The 22840-nt window shown below is 44.8% G+C and overlaps 1 protein-coding gene across 6 annotated transcripts in view; it reads right to left on the bottom strand.

The window, feature by feature from the left end:
- The window catches only part of robo2 (roundabout, axon guidance receptor, homolog 2 (Drosophila)), a 259592-nt gene that overhangs the window by 20034 nt on the left and 216718 nt on the right, over positions 1 to 22840 (bottom strand). For 4 of the 6 annotated variants that reach the window (XM_035154976.2, XM_035154983.2, XM_035154978.2 and 1 more), the window contains 13 exons: positions 21438 to 21562; positions 19532 to 19703; positions 17016 to 17221; positions 15983 to 16064; positions 15686 to 15851; positions 15421 to 15587; positions 14116 to 14237; positions 12091 to 12322; positions 9162 to 9286; positions 8892 to 9063; positions 7661 to 7849; positions 6704 to 6730; positions 3945 to 3987 (listed from right to left, as the gene is read on the bottom strand). In XM_035154976.2, the coding sequence (XP_035010867.1) occupies positions 3945 to 3987; positions 6704 to 6730; positions 7661 to 7849; positions 8892 to 9063; positions 9162 to 9286; positions 12091 to 12322; positions 14116 to 14237; positions 15421 to 15587; positions 15686 to 15851; positions 15983 to 16064; positions 17016 to 17221; positions 19532 to 19703; positions 21438 to 21562 (1828 nt within the window). The remainder of the gene's footprint in view (positions 1 to 3944; positions 3988 to 6703; positions 6731 to 7660; positions 7850 to 8891; positions 9064 to 9161; positions 9287 to 12090; positions 12323 to 14115; positions 14238 to 15420; positions 15588 to 15685; positions 15852 to 15982; positions 16065 to 17015; positions 17222 to 19531; positions 19704 to 21437; positions 21563 to 22840) is intronic. The other 2 variants (XM_035154979.2, XM_035154981.2) reach the window with 1 other exon arrangement.

Raw genomic sequence — 22840 nt, 5'->3', positions numbered from 1 at the left:
AACAACATCCCTTATTCCTTATTATGCATGGTTGAATTTGGCATTATGTTACCGGATTTAGAAATAAAAGATGAAAAACATGACAGCAATCAGCAGAGAGGCAATATGAAGACAAAGAAATATCAAACATATGTTTCAATGTTAGTTGTGCACAGGAATGTGTGTTTGTGTGAGATAAGCTTGCCATAAGCCTCTGAAGCTAATGAAACACATCTGAGATACGGGTAAGAACTGTATGGATACATTTCTTTTCTCACAGAGTTGGAATTCCTTCAGGCACACGCAGCCCTTTATCTCTGTGTTTCTCCTGCTGTGTCTTTGTCACATTCCCAGAGTTATTAATGCAAAAGCACACCGTGGAGACACTAATGCATACATTCGCTCTGTGCACACATGTGCAGCAATGCACGTCCACACCCACATGCATACGTTCCCTCATTCGTTAATATCTGGGGCATTCTGCTGTGTTTTCCCATCAACCCCTTGTGGTGATGTCCAGACAGTCTCAATCTTATTTGATGAGACGTCAAACCTCAGCCGTCGCCCCACCGTGATGCCCCCGACCCACTTGTGGGATGCCTGCATATGGGTGAGGGCAGCTCCATTGAACAGGTGTTGCGTCCCTCCTGAGGGGGTGAGGTCCATAAAAAGCAGCCATTAAGACTTTAACCTGTCATGGGTGACTGCTGGGAGGCCATTAGGGCCACTTTACTGTACAATCACGTCTGAGGCTCGTTACCATGGGAAATACAGATGGAGTTGAGTTAAATGCTGTTGTTTATGTTCAATTGATGAATCATACTCCACTTGTTTTTAATTACCTAGCATTGAAATCAATTAAAATATGTATAACCACTAGTTTGCGAAGCGGAGGAAGGATACAAACAGACAAAAGACCCACAGACATTTTCTCAGATAAATTAAACCCTGCAACGGTCAGACAAGCAGCACGTGCAATGAAGCGGATGGCACCGCCTTCTCAGAAACACAGCACACCCCGCTGTCAGTGCCCGGCAGTGCTGTATGTAGCAGACTACAGACAGACTGGTGCATTCTGAAAGACTGTGTAACACAGTAGTTAGCAGTCTGGCTGCCTGATGGGGCTTTTCGTCTCAGCTCCACTGGGGTGATGTGTTGGCTCCGAGGGACTGGGACAGAGTCAAGCCCCGAGGACAAGGGCAGGTAATGGGCGCGCTGCAGTCAGTTTCTCCCTCAGCCACAGGTTCGAAATGAGAAGAGCTTCTACAGCGGGGGGAGTCCAAATGAACTGCAGCCCTGGCAAGCTAAGAACCCTCGCTGTGGTTCCTGAATGCCAAAACAGGCCCTCGGGGGAGACAAGTCATTCAAATTGATGGCTGTGCATCAGACACATGCACTTTTATAGGGTAATACATCTCTCCCCATCCTTCTCCCTCTGTTTCTGGCTGCAATGTTTCCAAACTGCCATCATTCTCTCTCTCTCTCTCCCTCTCTCTCGCCATACCATCTTTCCCTAACCCTTTTTTCCCTTTATCACCCCCCCCAACATACACCTCCATCTCCTCTTTTTATCCCTCCTGCACCACTCCTGTGCGCTCAGCATCTGTCAGCCCAAAAGCAGATCAAAAAGAGAGGACACTGTCTCTCTTGCAGACTCCAGCAAGGCTGCACCACAAACGTACACGGTCTAAAATAAAAGACCATGACCTTGTCTTATCGCCGCTCTCACTTGCCCCTGTGTGCTCCAGCAAGTCCTCCCCCCAGCCCCACTACAGAAAGACCATTTGAAAGACAAGGAGCTGACAGTGGAAATGGCTGCATCGTCCTTGCATTCATCACACAGCAGAATTCCTGCTCAGGGATAATTAGAATAAGACTGATTCCTTCTGGGGATATATGTGTGTGTGTGTGTGTGTGTGTGTGTGTGTGTGTGTGTGTGTGTGTGTGTGTGTGTGTGTGTGTGTGTGTGTGTGTGTGAGATGGTGCTGGAATGGGGGAACGGGCGGGAGGTGGACACTGGGTCATATGTCTAATGAAAAGTAGACACCTAGCTTGGATGGATAGCAACCTTGGCAGATAAAATTTGATTTGGAGCGCTTCCTCTTAGACGTTTCAGTTCCTTGTGATGGGTAGGAAACCATAAATACAGCCTCAGACCCCGACACTGAGCTTCCCATAAATAAGCCAAGTGAGAGGCATTAATTCCAAAGCAACTTCATAAATCAGGTGTTTATGGTCCCGCGGACTAGTGAATGGAACTTGGATTAAAAGTCTAGACATTAGCTAACACTAAAAGCAATGAGAAACCTGGATTAGTTTTCTAGATGAACTCTCAGGCAACGTGCTGTCATTTAGCATTCGGAGCCCGGATTGTAAAAGAAATCTCCATAGCAACAGTGTCAGTGAAACCTGTTCACTCTGCCTATATGAGCGAATGTGCTTTGCTAAAATATTGATCAGTGCCGAGATAGGAAGTTATTACTACCTCCTAATTACCATCTCCCTATTGGCAGGGGGATAACGAATGAGCCCATATCGGCTTTTATCAATTTCAATTGAGCAGCCAAAATCAAATGGTCCAGACCTACCGATCTGCAGCCTATTCATCTTCCATGAATCATTTATTTTGTGATCGATTAAGTGTAATTGTTCAGTCAGGGCAATTTGGCAAGAGCCAATGAGAAACTGGAAACAGACGCAGCTTCATTTGCTATTGTCTAATTAATGCAATGAACATTTCATGTAACAAATGAACACATTTTGCCTCTGATACTGTGCTACATATTTTCACTCTCAGGGCAGATGGGGAAGTTGCAACATCTGGGATTCGATGGCACTAGAGTGACTAACGGATCAGACGCTCGCGTTGGAATAAGTGCTCCAGACTGCATCCTATTCCGGGGCTGTGAAAAATTGTGGCAGTCGCTGCTGCTGACTAAAGATATGACAAATACAGAGCAGCGCAAATACAGACATTTCAAATCCTATTCGCTGGACTAAGAATCAGAAGCACTTATGTGGAAAATTGAAGGAAAAAAACACTGCAGCAGAACGTAGATGAGAAAAAGGCAACGACGAGTGGCGTGGCTAATTCATTGAGAGCTTGCTGGCAGCTCGCAGAACAATACAGGCAAAAATTGTCCATTGTGGCATCCAGTCATATGCACGGAGTAAAAGGGGGGTTAAAAATAAAAAGCATGAATACAGAAATGCCGCAGCCAGACTGCAGAGCGCACACATTCCCAGAAGCCCAGAGACACACGGGGTCAGATTTAGTCGGCGGTGTCTCGTCGAGGGTTCGAGTCCAGCAGGTTTTACCTAGTCAGGTGTGATGAGCAGTAGATAGGCGGAAGCACAAGATTCTCAAGGGAGTCTCTTGAATACCCACAAAGGCTCAGTAACTGGTGTCATTGAGATGTGCCCCTCTCTCTCTTTCACTAACACACACTGAGATGGAACAGGCTATACGGGGGTGCAAGTGGGGTACCTGCACACGCACCTCTCCCCTGGGTAATTATTTTTACATTATTACATGTGCTCAGATCCCAGCCGCCCACGCAAGGTGACAGGCAAATTTATCACTCCAGAGGGCTCCTGGGCTGCCTGTAGCCGGCAGCCGAAGATAAATGACAAAATAAAAACACTCTCTGCTTAAATTGTTTCTGTTAATTCTGTGGAGGAGATTTACGAGTTCATCCGTCGATGCATGGATGGAGATGTGGTAGAAACGTAGATTTGCACGCCGGTTTGCGTGGTCGGCACACAAACAGGTATCGGTTATCTATCAATCTATCAGTCGTTTATCAGCGTTAGGATCGAGAGCAGCTCGCGGTGGACGTGATGCATGACTGTGGAGGAAGTGCGTAAAGGCATGTAAAGATGGTAATGATGGGAAGATTTGTTTTTGCTCAAATATTGATGGTCTGGTTTGGTGTTGTGGTTTTTGTTTCTGGATGGACACTCACCTTCCATTGCTCATCAGGCCGCCATCGACTCTCTGGAAGGTCACTGATGACAGAACGGAAAGAAAGAAAGAAAGGGGGGAAGGGGGGAAAAAAAGACAACACCAGATATTAAGTTTTCTAGTATTCACAATAAACAAGCAGGATTTATTTCCATAAGTAAGACACATGGCACTTTCAGTATTGTCCTGTTTCCCATGTGTTTCAGCAGCTATGTATTCATCTGTTCACTTTTCTAACACAGCTGGAGAGATAATGCTTTCACTAAGGGCTGCGGTTGTCCCTCTGCATCCAATGCCTTTCATGAAAATTAAAAAAAAGAAAGTGCAAAGATGAGGACTGCATATTGCTTTGCATTAAGTGGAGACGTCATGTGTTCCTCAAGGACAAGATGCCTGATGAGAGGGAAAACTCATTTCATCTTTCTTGTTTTGCTGCTGAGTTATTATCAGATTTGAGATTAAATTCTCAGCCAAAAAATGATTAGAAAAGGCAGAGGGCTCATTAATCACGTTGGATTTTCTATCTGGAAGTGCGATGGCTGAGTTGCTGATGCTCCAGCTTGCAGGGGCTCCCCAGAATCCATGCACGTGACCTGCTCCATTACAGCGATGTACTGATAACAAGGGCCGCTCTTTGACGGCGGTTTGCGAAACTCCGTGGCTCAAAGTGAGCGACGGCATTTGAAAGATCCATTTTATCTCCGTTCAACAAACACGATGACAAAGCAGCACCGAGAGTTCTGAGCGTGTTAAGAACTTCAATGGATCACAGGGAACACGGAGGAGCAGCAAGAGTTTTGGAAACCACCTCATACCGATGAGAGGGAAAGAGAGGGTTGGGGGGGGGGGTTACTCAAGAGAGAGACGGAGAGCTGTTAGTAATTTGGCTCATGTGCTCCACAGATGGAGATTAAAGAGAGGAGGCGGCATTCCTCCTCCCTTTTCTGTTTCATTCAGGTTGATTCCACAACAAGCCCGGGCACGGGCGAGAGAGAGGGGGCTTTTCTGTGGGTGACGCTGTAATGCGGATGACAGGGAGAGGAAACTCCCACAATAGATTACAGAGGCTGCTAACAGGACATTTTAATGCATCATCAACACAACCTAGGCTTATTTAATCCAATTTCCTCCGAGTTCTAAGCAAGGAAAACACAATTCAAAATTTGTCTAACAAGCATGTCAAAACAGTTTAGGGGTTTATTTACTGCATTCAGATTTAAGCAACTGCATACAAGCAACCGGAATTAAAATGCTTACTGCTAACAATAGTTTTACTGAGATAAAACAAACATTGCAAGTTTGTGTGAATACAACGCAGCTTTGACAGCTTGAGGCAGACTTGGGTTTCTTTATTTAGTCATCGCTAAAGCCATTCGTCTTTGTTCCACCACCAACAAACTTGCGTTGGAGAATTCTCCGTCGCCTCAGAGAGGACTGACAGGAGAAGGAGGTGGCGGCGAGGGGAGACTCGGCAGCGGGGAGGCCTCTGAAGTCCCTATCTGCGCTCAGGCACATTTCTAGGCTGCTGTGGAATACTTTTATGTTAGCCAGAGTGACATGGCGGCACAGCTGTGCTTCTCGCCTCTGTCTTCCAGATAAGCACTTTCTCCAATATGAATACAGATTAATCCCCTTTAATAAGCATTAAGGGGGGGGTGGACATAATCAGCGTATAAAAATTCCATCAAATCTCTTTCCTGCTGGCTGCGCGCCACAACAGTGTCGTGATTTACCTCTCCTGCACTGACAGGAGGCTCAAACAGGACACTCTCGATATATCAACTAATTGTCAATATAGAGAAGAGCAGCACTGAGCGACTCCTCAGCCGTGCTGTGGCTCAGGTTCTAAATATCACCTTGACAACTGTTTTATCTCTTATACTTTAGTGAGTTAACGTGAAGTTTATCTCACATTTTAATGTTCAAATATCTGTTGTTATAGTGTTAGAAAGGCTAGAATCATTTCCATGGGGACTACATAACACAAACGTCAACAAACATGTCATTTGTTAGTGATGGTTAGAAAGTCCAGGGAACAGAAGGAAGAATGTGCTGACCCCTGACCCTGTGTACTGCGGTTCCACTAATATTATACAGAACAAAGGAATCATTTGAATTTAATCCTCAATGTCTTGTATTTTGTTAAACTCAATGCACTTGAAAACACATTATCTTTGATCGGGAGCCATTGACTTGATCCACAGATAGAATGATTTGTGCATTGTAGGTGCTACTTCATTAAGCTTAGAACAGCTGGTGACAGGACATCGTTCAGAGTGGCTGTTCTTTGCCATTACGTTCAGTAGTAGGTGACATTCCTTTGTCACAAGATCACAAGTAAACAGAGGGGAAACAATCAAATCGACCACCGAGCTGCCTAAATGACACCTACAGAAATAGATCTGTTAGATGGACAATGATTCGATGATTCTAGAGGGGAAAAAAAGGAAGATGCACTAGACAAGATGACACTTCATTCATAAGCAAACATACACACAAATACAACACAACATGTAAATCAGGCGGAAAGTTGGGCGGGGATAAGAATTGAAGTTTGCGGGGCCCTGGTCATGGCCAATAACAAATGTGGATTCATTTGACTGAAATTTGTTTCTCTGCCGGGTTTAAAAATCCTTCATTAGTATATGGTTTGGATTTTTTTGCATTAGCCATGACCATCAGTCTGACAATCCAAGCACATATACTATAAGCGGGCGGAAGATGGATCTGGGGTGAGGAGACGGGACAAATGAACAGTACCTGCAGGGGTGAAGGTGAAGGACTGAACTGCAAAACAAGAAGACAGAGAAGTTGTGCGTTAAAAGCCTGCAGAGATAAGCAGAGCTTTAGGGGTTGTCTGCACACCGGGGCCGGGGCCAAGTCGAGAGGCCCCGGGGGGGTCAGACAGTGGAAGACCACATTGTCACCCCGTGTGCAGAGCGTCAGGCAGGAAAGCAGCCAGCTCAGAGGCTAAAGAGGTGTAGAGATGGTGGCACAAACCAAAGAAAACACACATGTAACAAACAGAAATGAAAAAAACAAATTAACCAAGCAAACTCCGACACTGGACATACTCTTTCATTGTTAGTAAAAAAAATAGAGACATAAATGTGTGCTTCTATGGAAGTTCTGCTTGTTAATAAGAGAAGAACTAATGTTAGAATATTATGCTGCACAGACACATACACACACAACATAAATGCGTCAGCTCATTACCATTTTCTGTTCTCTAATTAAATCTTGAACCCTTGGCAGTGCATGTGGACTTGGTGGTTGCTAGTATTGACTGGGGGGTCGCTCAAGTAAGATGTCAGGGTCAGTGTGTGGGAGGAGAGCTGGACGACCTCCGGCTTCAGCGACCAGCAGAGAGTCCAGTCTGCCCACTCAGCTCGACCACCCTGGGCTATTAACCAACACCGTGGGTGGATTTGTCAAGAAGTGTAGCCCTGTGGATATGATTCACGCTGACATATGTCTCCCTGTTGAGCTTTCACACACCACAGCCATCTCAACCTCACCGCTAGCAGCTTCTACATTATTCCATTATATCTGCGCTGATTAAGACTGCGAGATGTTAATGTGGTGGTAAAATATTCATGCTTTGATAGAGAAAAACATAATTATTTGTTGAGTGGTGGACCAATTTCCCATTGTTTGCTGAGGCAGGAGAGCAGAATGTCGGCGGCAATTTGCATAGGTGACTATGATCAGTCTGACCTGCGTAGTTGCTCAGGCCCTTCCTCTTCTTTCTCCTCCAGTACAGCCAGATGCTGAAGCCCATGAGGATGACCCAGCAGGCCCCGCCGATACCCGCGATAAAAGCAGGCTGCTTCACCACATCAGTGATCTGCTCCGTGATGCTGTTGTTCCGGTTTCCGTGTATAATCACGTCCCGAAACTCCTTACCTGAGGGCACAGGGGAAAAACAGGAGGCGTTAATGTGATGCTGGGCGGATAGCTACTGGAGGGAAACAGGAAATAACAATGCTGCTGTGCATGAGCTGCTGCTCCAAGGTGAAAGTTAAGACAGCTGCCCGTATAATGCCGAAAGGCCCTGAGAGTGTTGCACTTTTTCACTCCGTGGAAAATAACACCTACAGATGCATCAAGGCAGGGTTAGGGCTAGATTAAGCTCAAAGGAAGTAGGTCTGATGAATTTCAGCAAGAGATATTGACAAAGGGAGCAGGACAGGATCTACAGGATGTGCAGTGAAATATAATGTGCAGACTGAAAAAGACAAAGCCTAAAAGCTTATAACAAACCCCCAGATGAGCAGGTTGTTTGCTTAGCTCAGCCCCTAATTCACTCTATTGCCGGTAAAACACACCATGTGAAATGAGAAGAGAGGATCCTGGTCTGTATTGATCTCCAATCGCAAGCTCACCCTGACTTGTCTGCTTGACACTATGTCTTGGAGCCCGGTGAGACACAGAGCACAAACAAATGTTCCCTCATAACAGGAACAAAAACACACTCGTGACAAAAAAACCTAAATATTAAATGTGCACGCGTGTAAAGATGCACAAAAGCTCTTTATCGTATTACTGTGTGACCACATGAACACTACCCAATCGCAAACACACAACATATTCTAACTGCAGACTTGGGGCTCTGCTCTGGGAGATGGATTATGTGAGTGACACTGGGGAAATAAGAACATGCTGCAGGCCAAGCCATCAGTTATGGGTCAAATCAGGCACAATCTGCCCCGGCTCCACATAAATCACACGTGGTCACGCCACATTTCAAAATAGTGGTATTATAAGAATAATATCAATTTGGTAATTCCTGGTGTTAGATGAAAATATTAAGACCGTCTTCTCTTCTGTTGAACTCCTCCTGTCACACTGGAATACAGTGTTGTTTTATGTGCACACTGATGGCATCATGGGGAAAAACAGATCGGAAGTTAAAAAGTTTTGAATGCTTTATAACAATCAGTCTTACCGATGATGATAGACTGAGGTTCGCTCTTCACTCCAACCCCCGCGCTTGTGCTGGCAGCCACTTCCACTCGGTACACCACTCCCACCTGCAGCCCACCCACCACCACAGAGCGAATGGCTGCGTCCACGGTCTTATTTACATGGAAACGTGTCTCGTTGCCCAAACACCAGATCTAGAGCGGAGAGGGAGAAAACAGATTTGCAGTTGATTCCATTTGGCTCTGTGTGATTGAAATGAAAAAGTCCACGCTGACTTGCTAGGGGGACAAACCTTGTACTCTTGTATGAGGCCGTTCTGGTGGTCTGATGGAGGGGGGTCCCAGGAGATGCTAATGGAAGTGCTGTTCTGGTTTCCCACAGTCAGGACTGTTACCTGCTGAGGAGGAGCACTGGGAGCTAAAAGTGGAAACACAAGATAACCAGGTCAACCATCAAATGTACTATTTTACAGTTCAGGCAGCGGAGTATTTAATTGGGATGCACAGTAGTATTTTACATCTGAATATGTTAGAGCTCAGAAATATGCACAGACATACAATCAGACACACGCACAAGCGCACACACACTTTTCCAAGGAATGTTATTCTTTGGGGATGGCCCAGGTGCCTGAAGGCTGTCAAGACGTCTCATTAAAAGAGGGATTTGCATGAGGACCAGGGCAGGTCTGACATGGCTGCAGCCGATCCTTAACGTTTCACTATGATTTAATATCTCACCCTCTGCTCTGGGGTGGTGGAGCTGCACAAAGAATACTGGTATTGATTTGTGGAATGACATCCTGGCACAGTCAGGCAAGAGCTCTCAGAAAGGCTAAGACTCCAGTATTAACCGAGCCATGGTAGCACGTAGGTCAACGGGCTTATAGGATGAAGCGCAGACAAGAGGGGAATATGGAAAAAAAACATTTTAGGGGAAGGAAACATGGTCTCAGTAAACATATTGACAGATTCCATCGATCAGCCAGAGGAAACTAAAGCCAGTAGGTAAGGATAAGACAGACGCTTCACAGCGGGGCTCATCTAAATGAATCAGTTCTATCCACAGACAAACGGAGAGCGTATAGAAACAAGACAAGTCCAAGCTTTCATAAACCTCACTCTGTTGTTATTCTGATGGCAACAATCTTCTGACCCCACAAGGGGTGACGGAGGAAAAAATAAATAACAGTTGGCCCAACTGGAAATAACGTTTTAAAAATAATGTTTTCTCATTTCCGCAGTGGCTGGCAGGGGAGCGGCACCACAGCAGAATACTGACAGGTCAATTACTCCTGAGCTGCCTCTCCCTCACCTCGCCTCCATCCAAAATGGCACGTGTCACCCTGTAAATCTGTGCTCATCCCTCAGTGCGATTGGCCACACAGTCCCCCAGAGAGCCAGAGAGCCCTGGCACGGCGGAAGACGAATGGGTCCAATGATGAACCCAGCACCTTGGCCAGATTAGAAACAATCTACCAAGGGAGCATCTGATCAACCGTCGTGCTCAGGGCTCTCCACCGCTGAATTACATCCAGGTGACAAAGTGGTGGAATGGTGCGTGGCAGCCATCAGCGACAATGTCGTTCAAAGTTAATGCTATGAATGATTTAGCAGCTTATTATCGTGCATATTTGCACTAAACAATACACATTTTTCATTAGCGTCCTCAGAGGCTGTGCTAATAGAGCCATTAGTGGTGTGATGTATGGCAGGCAGGAATGTGACCCCCTGTCTCTCATGCACACACAGTGCTATGCTGCATGAAGGAAGGAATAACTTCATACCATAACCAGACAGAGAAGCCAACAGCTAATGTAAAACAGTGGGTAGTGTGGGAGGAAAGATGTGGACCTTCCATCATTATGGATTAGCCCACTAGAAATTACAATATGTGAAAAATGTGATTTTTCTTTGACGTAAATACGCATCATCTTGCATATTTGATGGGAATCTAAAGTAAATTCTTAGACAATCATTCAGTCGGAATCCGAGGGAAGACAGAGTTCATCTAAAGCATCAGTCACGACAGGACTGTCCAGAGGGGAAGTGAGACATTGGGTGAAAAAGAATGAGAGAGACGCCTTGGACGGGCACAGCATTTGAGCCCTGAGAATCCGCCTGGACCCGTTCTGGGGATTCTCTAATTGCGTTAGGTATCGAACAAGTTTTAATCACCCTCTGAACTAGACTTCTCCTCTTATCCGTCTAACTTCCCTTCTCAGTAGTCCCAAGGTCTCCGAGGAGCCAAAAGCCTCGCTGCTGACGCTGTATCAGCTATCTCAGCTGACCGGGTGCAGCAGCAGGCCTGTGACAGAAATAGAAAGTGGCCGAGCTCTCTGGGGGACTGGGATGCAGATAGAGCATGAGCGCAGAGTGTTATCAGCATTGGTAATAGCTGTGACGTGCAGGTTCTGGAGGCCTCGGGGAGAGGAGGTGTGTCGGTATGTATGGGTTTACTGTATACATGTCTTAGTGTGGGCGTGTGTGTTGGGGACAGTTGTAATGTGATGGCAGTTCCACTACAGTAGCGGGTACACTGGCTGGCCACAGGAGATAGGGTCTCTTTGAGAAGTGGAAAATAAATGGGTCTGTCACCCCGACAGGATGTGAACTGTCTCTTGTACACGCACGCCTGGATACGTTGTGGCAAGAGGGGCTTTGTCTCCAGCACAAGGAGCCTGTGTTTGTGCGGTAGTGGGACAGTGCGTCTTTACTTCAGATCAAATCCCAGATTTAATTTCATTAGACTTGAAGGTTGAGGAAAGGTAATGGTGCAATGCCAATGGCTGCATTTCCGCTTTGACAGAGATAATTCATTCAAATACTGACCAGTTTGTGTGAGCGTTTTTTGTGCCCACACTGTTCTGTGGCCTTGTCAGAGTCTGTATGAATCAAGCTTTGGGGCGACAGATCATCTTCGCGAGAGGAAGTGTGTGTTGTGTCCAATCACAGCTCAGCCCGTGGCTGCTGGGTGATGGATTAGAGGAAGGTTGGCACTAACACCACCAATCATTAGAAAAAAGCACAGCAGGAAGGTCAGACAGACAAGCAGGAACATCCACACACATGCATCCTCACATATACCATCCACCCTCAGTTCTCAGAATCGAATGTGATATCATGAGACACATTAAAGCAACCTGTTGGGTCATTACCCCCCCACCCTGTATTTGTGCAGACACACCACAGTTTGACTGCTCAGCAAGTTCTCTCTCTTCGTACCTTCTTCAGTCGTCCGTGCCGTCCTGGATTCACTGTCCATGCCTTGAAACTCGTTGAAATAAGGCCGAACCTTGATCTCGTACACGATTCCTTTTTTGAGTGCGGAGAGGATGACGCTGCGCTCAGAAGGGACCTTCACATCCTGGGTCTGCCAGGGTCCTGGCGAAGGCAGTCCTGATGTTTGCCTGTACAGAACTCTGTAACCCTGGATAAACTGGGACTGACGATCCACCTGAGAAAGTGAACGGTAAAACATTAGGTCTGTATTCCATTGCAAAAAGAAAAGAGCTGATTGGAGGAGATTGGTTGACATTACCTGAGACCGCCACTAGATTAAACAATAGGATATTTTGCTCACTGGATCACATTCACGACTCTTAAGAGGCTGTTACTGGTTTAATGGGCCTTTTATCACCAGCTATGACACATTTAGCTCAATTAACACCCTGCCACTACCTCGTACACACAGCTCCTACCCCAAAGCAAGGGTTCCCTCCTCCATTACAAAGACTTTCTGTAATTCCGCCTTAAAGGACATATTCATGTCTCACGTGTAATATAAACACTAACTGGTGACACTGGAAATCAGGCTTCACCACATCTAATAAGGGCTGTGAGTACGCGAATGTCATGCAGCAGCAAATACAGACACCCCGGGGACATGAGGGGAATACGCAGCAGAGGTGATAACAAAAGATCTGTCCCATAGAAAAGATGGAGGGACTGGAAGTGTGATAGCCCCCCTGCAATCCGCAGAGGACCCCTCCCCTAAAACTTGGGCCATTTAGCTAGACAGAAAATTTGAATTTATGCAGAAGAGGAGTGGGTGCACAACTCATTGTAATGGCTTGTTAACAGTAGAAAAAGTGAGCAGGGCTTTCAAGTGGGATATTAAGCAGCTGTTTTTTTTCCGCAAGTGTAGCCTGAGTAAATCAGCAAAATGGATTCCCTGCTTAGTGCAGGACTTTTATTAATGGAATGATTTGGGAATATAAAAGCTCTCTGAGAGTGGCCCCTCTGTTTGCAGAAAGGGCCCCTGATTGATTATGTAGCCATGTTTCGTGTTGATTGTACATTACAATCATAAAGAAATGCTTCAGCATTAAATTTGTCACCAAGTCCAGGGGGGAGACTTATTACAGGGGTCAATAAACATGTCTCCAGGAAAAGTGCTAATGTGGTTCATTTGAAAATGGAATCCGGCTCCCCGTGCCACTAAGTGAGGGCTGTGCACTGTAAACACCTGCATCTGAGTGATTTATCAGAACAAACAAGCACGTAGTTTGTATGAATGCCTGAGCTTTGAGGAATATAAATAGCCTTTTTATCCTCATTACCATACAATTAAATAAAAAAAATTAGACGAGGCTGTAGCTGTTCATTTTTCACATTTAATAAACCTGCCAAATTTTGAGACATTGCTGATTCTTGTGTATATGTGTGCATGTATGGTGGAACAGCAGATGTGTGTTTGTATTGTTTTTGAAAAGAAGATTAATGCGTCGCTTCAAGGCGGGAAAAAAAAACACTTCCACAAAATACAGTTGAATTACAATTTCAAGCTAATTTATCTGTGCAAGTCTTTGATTTAAGAGGGAAGCAGATGAAGACACATGGAAGATTGATGAACAACCAGATGTCTCTGACATTTCTTTTAATGTTCCCTGTGGTTCAAAGAAACTATTTTCAACCATTTGATGTTCGGTTTACTTTTAAGTCGCCAATTACAATATTTCAAAGCTTCGGGGGAACAACCTGACTAGAATGTTGCCTCAAGGAGAAGATTCTTGGTTTTAAAGAGGAATTCTGATGTTAACATCAACTACCTTGACTTTATGACTCAGTTTGGAAAAATCAAAGATGTAAAGTAGAGCAGAGACAAGAAACCCAGAGAAAGCGAATGATTTCATGTATCTATTGTAGGTTCTTCCAGTGGGAAGACTCGAGCTTGAACAGAGGAATGATGTTCTTGGTGTAGCATCAGTTGAATAGAGTTATATTCACAAAATGAGAACTTGCACTTACCGTCCATGTGACCTGAATGGTTGTGGGACTCAGAACGACCGGGTTGTGCAACCGAACTATGACTTCGCCAAGTTCTTTCTGCACGTGCCTGTGGTCGACACCCTGAGCTGGAGGACTTATGTCTGTGAGAAAGCGAGACAGAAATGCACACAAAAGAAAATAAATGGTTCACTCAGTTCCTCATTTGAAAAGGAGCAACTTCATCTGCATTAAAATAGCCTCATTACATTTTGTATTAAGGAACTTGTCTGGTTTGGAGAAAAAGAAAACGGACCAGGGTCCATGAAGTTACTTAGATGTGTGACCTTTCTGTAAACAACTATATCAATGAACAAACTCTGAAATCGAGACTCCCACACATTTTGGATGGAAAATGGAAAATAAAACACTATTTTCCAGCTCATTTCCCATTTCCCATTTCAAAATACTCCAGCGCATGAGATACTGAGTGCAGCTGAAGGAAACCACATTTTGAGTTATTTACTGAAGGAAAGCAACAACAAAAAAATTCCCAAGAGGAAATTATATTTCCAAAAAAAGCTCCATTGAAACAACCCAACACTGTCATGAATCACAGGCCCCACTAACTGGGTGAGACAGGCCAAACACAGTTAGAAAGAAGTGAAAAATCAATTTGTCATCAATGCACGCCATCGCCAATAAACACGTCTATATATCAACTCAAAACCTTCACCGCAGCATGAGAGAGATATTCAGCAATTCACACTGACTCCACTTTCCTTTTTTTTAAACACACCCTTGGCTTGTATTTGACAGAGCTTGGCCACGGGTTGCTTTTTTTATTATATTATATCTTTTGCAGGGGGACTTATCATATCAGTGTAATCTGGAGACTGTGGTCTGTCCGGTGCAGTAATCAAATCGTCTTTGGGTTTGCAGGCAGTCATATTTCCCTGTTATGATCATTAACATAGCAGGGATAGCACTAACTCAGTTAGGCCTTGCAGAAGTAGACATGGTTATTTTACATAATTGCTAAAGTGTAGCCTTAATGAGCTGGCCTCAGATGGAGAATTTGACCTCTGCAAAATTGTCCGGTGATTCAGTGGAGCTATTCACAGCAAATTGCTGAGAGGGGCTGATAAGTATCACACTTTGAAGAGGTGCACAATGACCTTACCCCATCAGTGGAAACAGAAATTACACTCAGGAAAAAGAGAGCCACATACCAACAGTCAAAGTGATTACTACAGGTCCTGAAACAACTATACATGTGTTCCATAAACACGACAATCACCACAGTTCATCACTACTACTTTCCATATTCATGCCAGTGTAAGCTACCTTGTGTTCTGACAGGATCCGACATGGGGCTGGGATCACTGAGGCCCTGGCTGTTGACGGCTCGGACCATGAACAGGTAGATGGTGTTGGGACGGAGACCTTTGACAGTGAACTGGGTGGTTTTGATGTGATCTGCTACCGTTTGCCAGCTGTTGCTCACTGATTGACTGTAATCAAACAGAAGAGGAGGGGGGTTATTCCACACTATTTTCCAAGGCATTCAGGTGGTACATTGTAGTGCATTTACTAATTAAAGTGAGCAAACCTGAATGCTTCAATGACATAGGAGGAGACGGGTGAAGCCCCAGTCAGCCCAGGCTGCCAGGACAAGGACACACTGTTCTTGGTGACGTCAGTGACCTGAGGTTTAGATGGTGGACCTGGAAGCTCATTCTCATCATGGTTCTTCACGACAATCACTCCACCGGATTCTGAATGGACGGAGAGGAGGAGACAGATAAATAACCCACTTTCTCTCATAAAAAGTACCAGGTGACGAGTTGTAAAAAAAAATCTATTTGTTCTGTATTTAAATACATGGAATCATGAAGCCGTCTTGTACCTTTGACTTCCAGGAAAGCACTCCATGATGTTTCACCGCTGGAGCTGGTGGCCACACACGTGTAAATCCCAGAGTCGGAGAGCTGATGCACAGAATACACATACATATATGAATAAAACCAACATATACACACACACACACAAAAAAACGTAATGATTCATCTAATGACACTTTGCAGCGAAAGGACAATTTCATTTCACACACTCTGAGAGCAGGATCAATGACTGCATATATGGGATCTTCCGCAGAAACGCTTAAAGTGATGGGGCGACTTCACGAGCTCGCCTTGTGCCGGCCAAATTGTGTGTCATATGTGAGTGCCTCAAAGTGCTGACACTAATTTCCTAATGAATTCCATTTTCCACTCACCACCCTTCCATCACTTTTCCACTCCCCCTCCTTGTTTCTCCACTGTCCTGCCGACCACAACAAAGCCAGGCTAATTAATTTAGGGTGGGCTGCTGGAACCCCCTGGACCGATGACAGCTGGCTTGACTCTCCATCCCTCTTAGGGAACTTTGGTTGTTTGTTGGTTTTTTGTCCCTGTGCCTTGCTTCCATTTATTAAATAACATGTCAGTGGTCGGCAGCTTTATCAAGCGTAATAGATATTCCACCGAGGCCTCAGAGTGCGGAAAAGAAGATGTGAGCCTTTTAAATCTAATCTGGTCCAAGTGTGTACGTGTATACACACATGTGTATATCTCTCTAAGTGCATTTATGTTTCTATGCTACAGCTGGAGTCCGTCCCACCCTGCCCAGCTGAGCCCTTCTGTAGCTGTCGTGCCATTAAGTGACTCTGTCAAACAATTAACAAAAAAATCAATGCTGCCAATTCATCTTTGAGGTATTGTGATACCTCTTGTTCATCAAAGTTGCACTTAAACCTATAAACGTTGCATACATTAGTGTTGGAAGATCACACAAACATCTTAAATTAAGATACATACACGCTATTGACCACTAAGGGAAAATAGAGTGGTAATTAACATCTGCATCAAAACAAGAACCAAGAGAACGATGGAGTCCTCTACCTTAATGTTTTTGATCTGCAGGCTGCCCAGCTCCTGCAGAGACATGCGCGGGTCCTTTCCCAGCAGACTGACCCCGTCCTTCAGCCAGCTGATAGAGGGGATGGGGTCTCCCGATGCCTGGCACTTCAAAAGTGCCACATTGTCCACCGCGAGCGTCTGATTGGACGGGCCTTGGCGAATAATGGGCGGCGGTCTGTCTGTGAGCACTGGGGAACAAAGACAAAAATGTGAGCACGCGCTTGTATCTCTGTGAAGTTGAATGACGTGTTAACATAAGGCGTCTGACTATAGAATAAACTGAGTGACAGCACTGCTCATAAAATGCACCGGGGGTGGATGTGGTTATCTATCGTAAAGTGGACTATTTTCTCTGCAGGTCTTGTAATTGCACCACAGAACAATGACCATATCCTGTATTTCCAGGAAGCAGGGAAAGAAAAGCTGAGCAGCGTTTTCTCGTTCCATTGATGTGGCGGAGGGATGCTAAGCAGTTTCCAGTTACTGCCTTATTTTTATACACTTCTCTAGACTCTGTGGTGCAGTTTGGCGGTGAGACTCTTGCCCATTGACTCAGTGTGGTTCAGATAAATACTTCATTATGTGCAGTGTGGGGCACAATAAAAGGTCAATTTCAACTACGTGTTACTAAAAAAACCCTTGTGATATTCATATAAGCACCACCTCAATCTTAACATCAAATAATCAGAGCGCAGGAACCTTCTATATTTCGCTCTCGCTCAGTTCTAGTCGGATGAATGCTAATGCTGTGATGAATTCCATTGCATGAGAAATTTCATTTGTTACAACGTGACACAAAAAGCCGGTGGGGTCCGCCTGTGAAATACTGGAGGTGTCAGAGGTGATCACGGAGAGATTTGGCACCGGGGCACACCGGCAGTTTATATATTTAGAGTTGAATAATGTGGAGTCCCCCTGGCATCCCAGAACCCACATTAATTAGAAGGTATGGATTAATGATGTCAGACCTGCAGGGGCTAATTACCGAGTCTACCTTCGTAACCTTTCAACACATTACTACACCCTCAGCTCCACCCCTATTTTCTCTCTCGCAGCCACATCTGACAAAAGGAAGTGATTTCGGATGATGCATTAATGCTGTGGTATGATCGCCCCCTTCCTTTGGGTCAGCTGCGGCAGAAAGAGAAAAGCTACGCAGAAAGAAACCAGACACCAGTTTCAATAATGATATTTCACTTATTTTCAACTTATCAGTATATTAGGGGGCAAATACAATGATTTGAATATGAAGTTTTTTGTTTCATGACTCCATAGTTTACATCATGAGGTGCATCCGTGTTTAAGGGATGATGTTGGTGCTTTTCCATATTAAGGGAAGACAGGAAGCTAATTTTGACAGATGCCAGTGCTTGGCCGGATGCGTCGCTCGGACTCGATGTGTCTGATGCATGTGCGGGGGGGGGCGTGCAGGAGTGACAGAGGGAGGAGGCGAGGCTCGACTGAAGCCTTCGCTCCCTGGATCTGGAATTTCTCATTACAGATCTCCTTGAACTCCACAGACTGTTGTCAGGGCTCGGGGTAGTAAATCACATAAAGACTGCAGCAGGTGTGGCCGTGACCTCACCCTGGCCCTGACGTACTCTTTCCTCCTCTCCCTGTTTTCCTCTTCGACCTGCCGAGCACCTGTCTTTGCTAACACGGCTTTTGTTACTCTGCCCTCGTGAAGAAAAACATTTTGAATCCAAAAACTTAGAGTAAATACAAATAAAAGGGCTTAGCCGTCGGTTGTGTAGTTACCGAACGTGTGTGAAATGTGATGTTGAATTTGAACGACACACCAATTTTGTTCCAAAAAGAGCTCCTGTGGTGCTTTTTAATCTTTCTGCGAGCGAGTACTTCAGTAGACATATGGCCGTCGATCTCGCCATCACAACTCCCACAGCTCGCAGGACAACATTATTCATTCCACAGAAGACCGTTGTCAGTCACCAACACAATCACATGCCTCCTCTTTCTCTGTGTCTCTTTCTGTGGCTGATTCCCTCATACACATACTTGCACCTCGCCCACTCATCCAAGCTCTCATCATTCAACCTGAGGGAACTCAAGGGCAATGCTTTATTTCCTTTCCGAAAGGAAAAGTAAGACATTTTTAATTAAATTGTGTCAGGTAAAAAAACGAAACAAATACCTGAGAGCAAAAACCCAGCAACTAAAAGTCATGGGCACACTCGAGTTTCTTTAACCACAGCTGAATTTAATCTTTTACATGGAATACGAAAAAAAATATTTGTACTTCTTTGTACCTACTGAAAACCTTCAAACTAAAACCATACGTCAGTTAAAATAATCTATTTGTTGAGGGATAAATGATGAAATGCATGTGGAAGAGAATCAAACGTGCAAAGATGATATACATCTGTGTTTATATCCACATCATGCACCAGCGTCACCACAGTGCAGTGGTGTTAAATCATGTCTTAATATGCTGTAGTGTTCTGGCGCTGTAGAAGTTATACATCGTTTTTTCCCCTCACCATCTGTGACCTCCAGTTGAGCCTTGGCGAGGATGCTGCCTGCAACGGTCAGGGCCTGGCAGATATAGTAACCAGCATCTGTCCGCTGCACAGACGTGATGGTGAGGTCTCCGCTGGGCGACACTGAGAAGCGACTGTTGGGCTGCTGGGGTTGGTTTGGAAAGAGCAAATTCTGCAGGAAGACGAACAAACAGCCAATTAGTGAGAACATGGAGCCAGTACAACCTGGAAAAAAGACAAAACACTAACACTCTCTTCGCCTGCACACTCACACACACACACACACACACACACACACACACACACACACACACACACACACACACACACACACATCAGACTCTTAGAGCTATAATCTGAGCAACTGAATCACTCGCTTGGTTAACCAAGCTCACAAACTCCACAACCTGTCCACAGTTTGATGATTTGGTTTCATAATTATTCTCGGGCCAAGCCAGAGGCTCCACTGTGTTATGAAAGCTTATTTTTCCTCGTCATGACTTCTTTCATTTTTGCTTCCAGTCCACAGCGGTTAACTCACACTCACCCCACACACGTTGAACTTACGCTGAATATTGTACAGTTTATCTTGAGAACACATAAACCTAGCCAAATAACTAACTTTTTCAATATTCTAAATAAGGTTTATATTCTCCTAATTTCCATTTTAGTGTTTTATAATGCTTCTCTTTCTTTTTCGTGTTGTTTTCATGCATTATGTAAAGCACTTTCAACTGCTTTCATCAATCTCACATATTTGAGGGTAAATATAGAGGATCAGAGGAATCGATGACACTGAAAATCATCACCTCTACTTTTTATTATCTTTTATTATTGACCTGTTCTGTCACCTTATTCAAGCTCTTTCTTTTAGTATTCCCTTTTTCCTCATAATCACTCCCAAATGTAACCCAGCAAATACATTAGCTGTATTCAATTTCCCCCTAATCGCTCTAATGCAACAAATTATGTTGATGTTTTTTTTAATTACGCACTACGCATCTCCAGCGCATGAGATATACAGTCCATTATCCTCAAGAGTGAGAAAAGGGCTGTTCTGTCATTTAATTACTTTACTTAATTAGCTTTAATTTGTTCTCTCAACAAATGCCTTTGTACATTATATACGTCCGTGTGACGGAGGCAGAGGAGACCTCAGCGAACACAGACACAAGTGGGGAGACGGACGTGCAACTGCTTGTACCAAAGTGTTTGTGGTGCGTTCATTTCAAAAGGCTCATCTTTAATGACAATGTGAGACACGAGCTGGATATGAATCCGTTCACAACATTACTCAGCAGTGAGTCCCACGTTAAGGTCACCCACTGGTGAGGCGTAAAGTGGGTAAGTATCCCACTAAACGTTTGTGAGAACATGTAACCGTGTGTGTCTCGCTGCTCTTTACTCTTTCGGGAGGACTTTGCTGTAATTGTTGGCCTCTGTGTGTGTGTTTATGTGTGTTTGAACCTTAGCCAGAGCTGAATCATATCTCTGGCTCATCTACAAGCCTCTACAGGCTCCTAATTGGCACTGTTGTTGAGTGGTGTGAGGACACCCAGGTATTTGAATGGCTTATCTGCTCGACTGAGGGATAGGATCGTTCTTATCAGTGCAGGGTCACGGGGAAACCGATTAGCACTTCGCCAGGCACACTGTCGTTTGACTGCTCCCGAGAACAAAGGTGCATGTGTGTGTCTGTAGTACAGATACTGATGACAGATAGTGTAGTTTGAAGTGCTGCCTATACTGTATGTGTGTGTGTGTGTAGGTGCGTTCAGGGCAGCAGAATCATAGGTACTGAGCAATAAGACTTGATGGCCAGTAAACATAAAAGCTGCCGACCAAGAGAGCTGATGTTTCCACATTTTTTGTCATTTTTTTCTACACACTGTTCGTTTGCTCTTACCTGACTTCCCTCCTTCTGCCAGAAGACAGCAGGCTGAGGGTTTCCTTTGGTTTCACACGGGAAGCTGGCAGTGCGGCCTTGAGCCACAATTTGGTCCCTTGGACGGATGACAAACTGGGGTGCAGCTGGAGTCAAAGGGCACAAGCAGCAGTGTTAGTAGAGCAGCGATCCACAGGGAGGTCAAACATCAGGGCTGGAGATTATCAGGGCTTGGGGGATTACAGGCACAAAAACAAGCAATATACCATATGGTCAAATCAAAATGGGAGTGCTGTACAGAGCTTCCATGCAGCTTTGTATCTGTCTGTTTGCTCTCTAATGGCTCTGGACAGAGGGGGGGGGGAGACACCAATCACTATCGTGTCCATGGTAACCAGGTTGGCCATTCATCCAGGTGAGACAGAGGCTGAATGAATGACAGCCACATTGGCATTCACATGTGGAAGCTCCTTGGTCACTACGGCGTTTAGATCTGAGACAAAACAAAGGCACAGCCATGCCCTGGAAACATCTACGAACAGGTAAAGACATACAGGGCTAATCGTGACTTTTCATATGCAGGATCTCATATAAAAGTCAAGATCTGAGGTGGCTGATCAAAGTTGTGTCAGAAGGGGGAGTGTGAGACAGAAACTCTCCATCGAAGAGAGAAGTGGTTTGAAACGCTATCAAACTATTCAAAAACAGAGTGTGAAGCTTTCTCGGTCAATATTTACGACTCCATCAGGAGCCAGAGCAGTTGTCACACACTCTCAGTCACAGACAGAGTGAGACATTTCTGACCGACAGACGCAGCTCACTAATAGAGAGTGAAGAGTGTAGAGATAAGATACCAGCTCGTTTGGTGTGCACCGTCGTCTCTCTTCACTTCCTGACCAACCTGATAGCAAAGCTACTTTCAGAAACGCACTGAAGCCCAGACACTTAGTACTGTTGTGTAAAGATGATGAAGAATCCAGCACAGCACAGAAATTAAATGTAACATTCTTCATATTCTCAATATCAGCTACTGTATACAGCCAAATGCTCATCAGACGTGCAACTCTAGGATACTATCACAATTACTGCAGCTATAAAATTAGAACTCTGAACATGTCTGAACTTTGACCTGAGGTAATTTACTGCATGACCCAAGACCTCTACTTGTTTATTCTACTTGTCACTGAGGGGGGTTCTCTGTTGACAAGTGTTTGCCAAGATAAGACATCAATCACATAAAGGAGGAAACATGGTTCCTGCAGAGATAATGAGAGTCAACAAATTAAAAAGTTCCTGCCGTAACCTGTGCAGACAATGGGTCGTTAAAGGCATTTTCTATAGACAGACATAAAGTAAATTCTACAGATTGTTGTAAAATTGTGAGAAATCTGAATTGTTGCAAAGCAACATCTTGCACTCTTTGT

This window comes from Hippoglossus stenolepis, chromosome 4 (genome assembly GCF_022539355.2).
Source record: "Hippoglossus stenolepis isolate QCI-W04-F060 chromosome 4, HSTE1.2, whole genome shotgun sequence".
Lineage (NCBI taxonomy): Eukaryota > Metazoa > Chordata > Actinopteri > Pleuronectiformes > Pleuronectidae > Hippoglossus > Hippoglossus stenolepis.
This window is presented reverse-complemented; position numbering and strand designations above follow the sequence as displayed.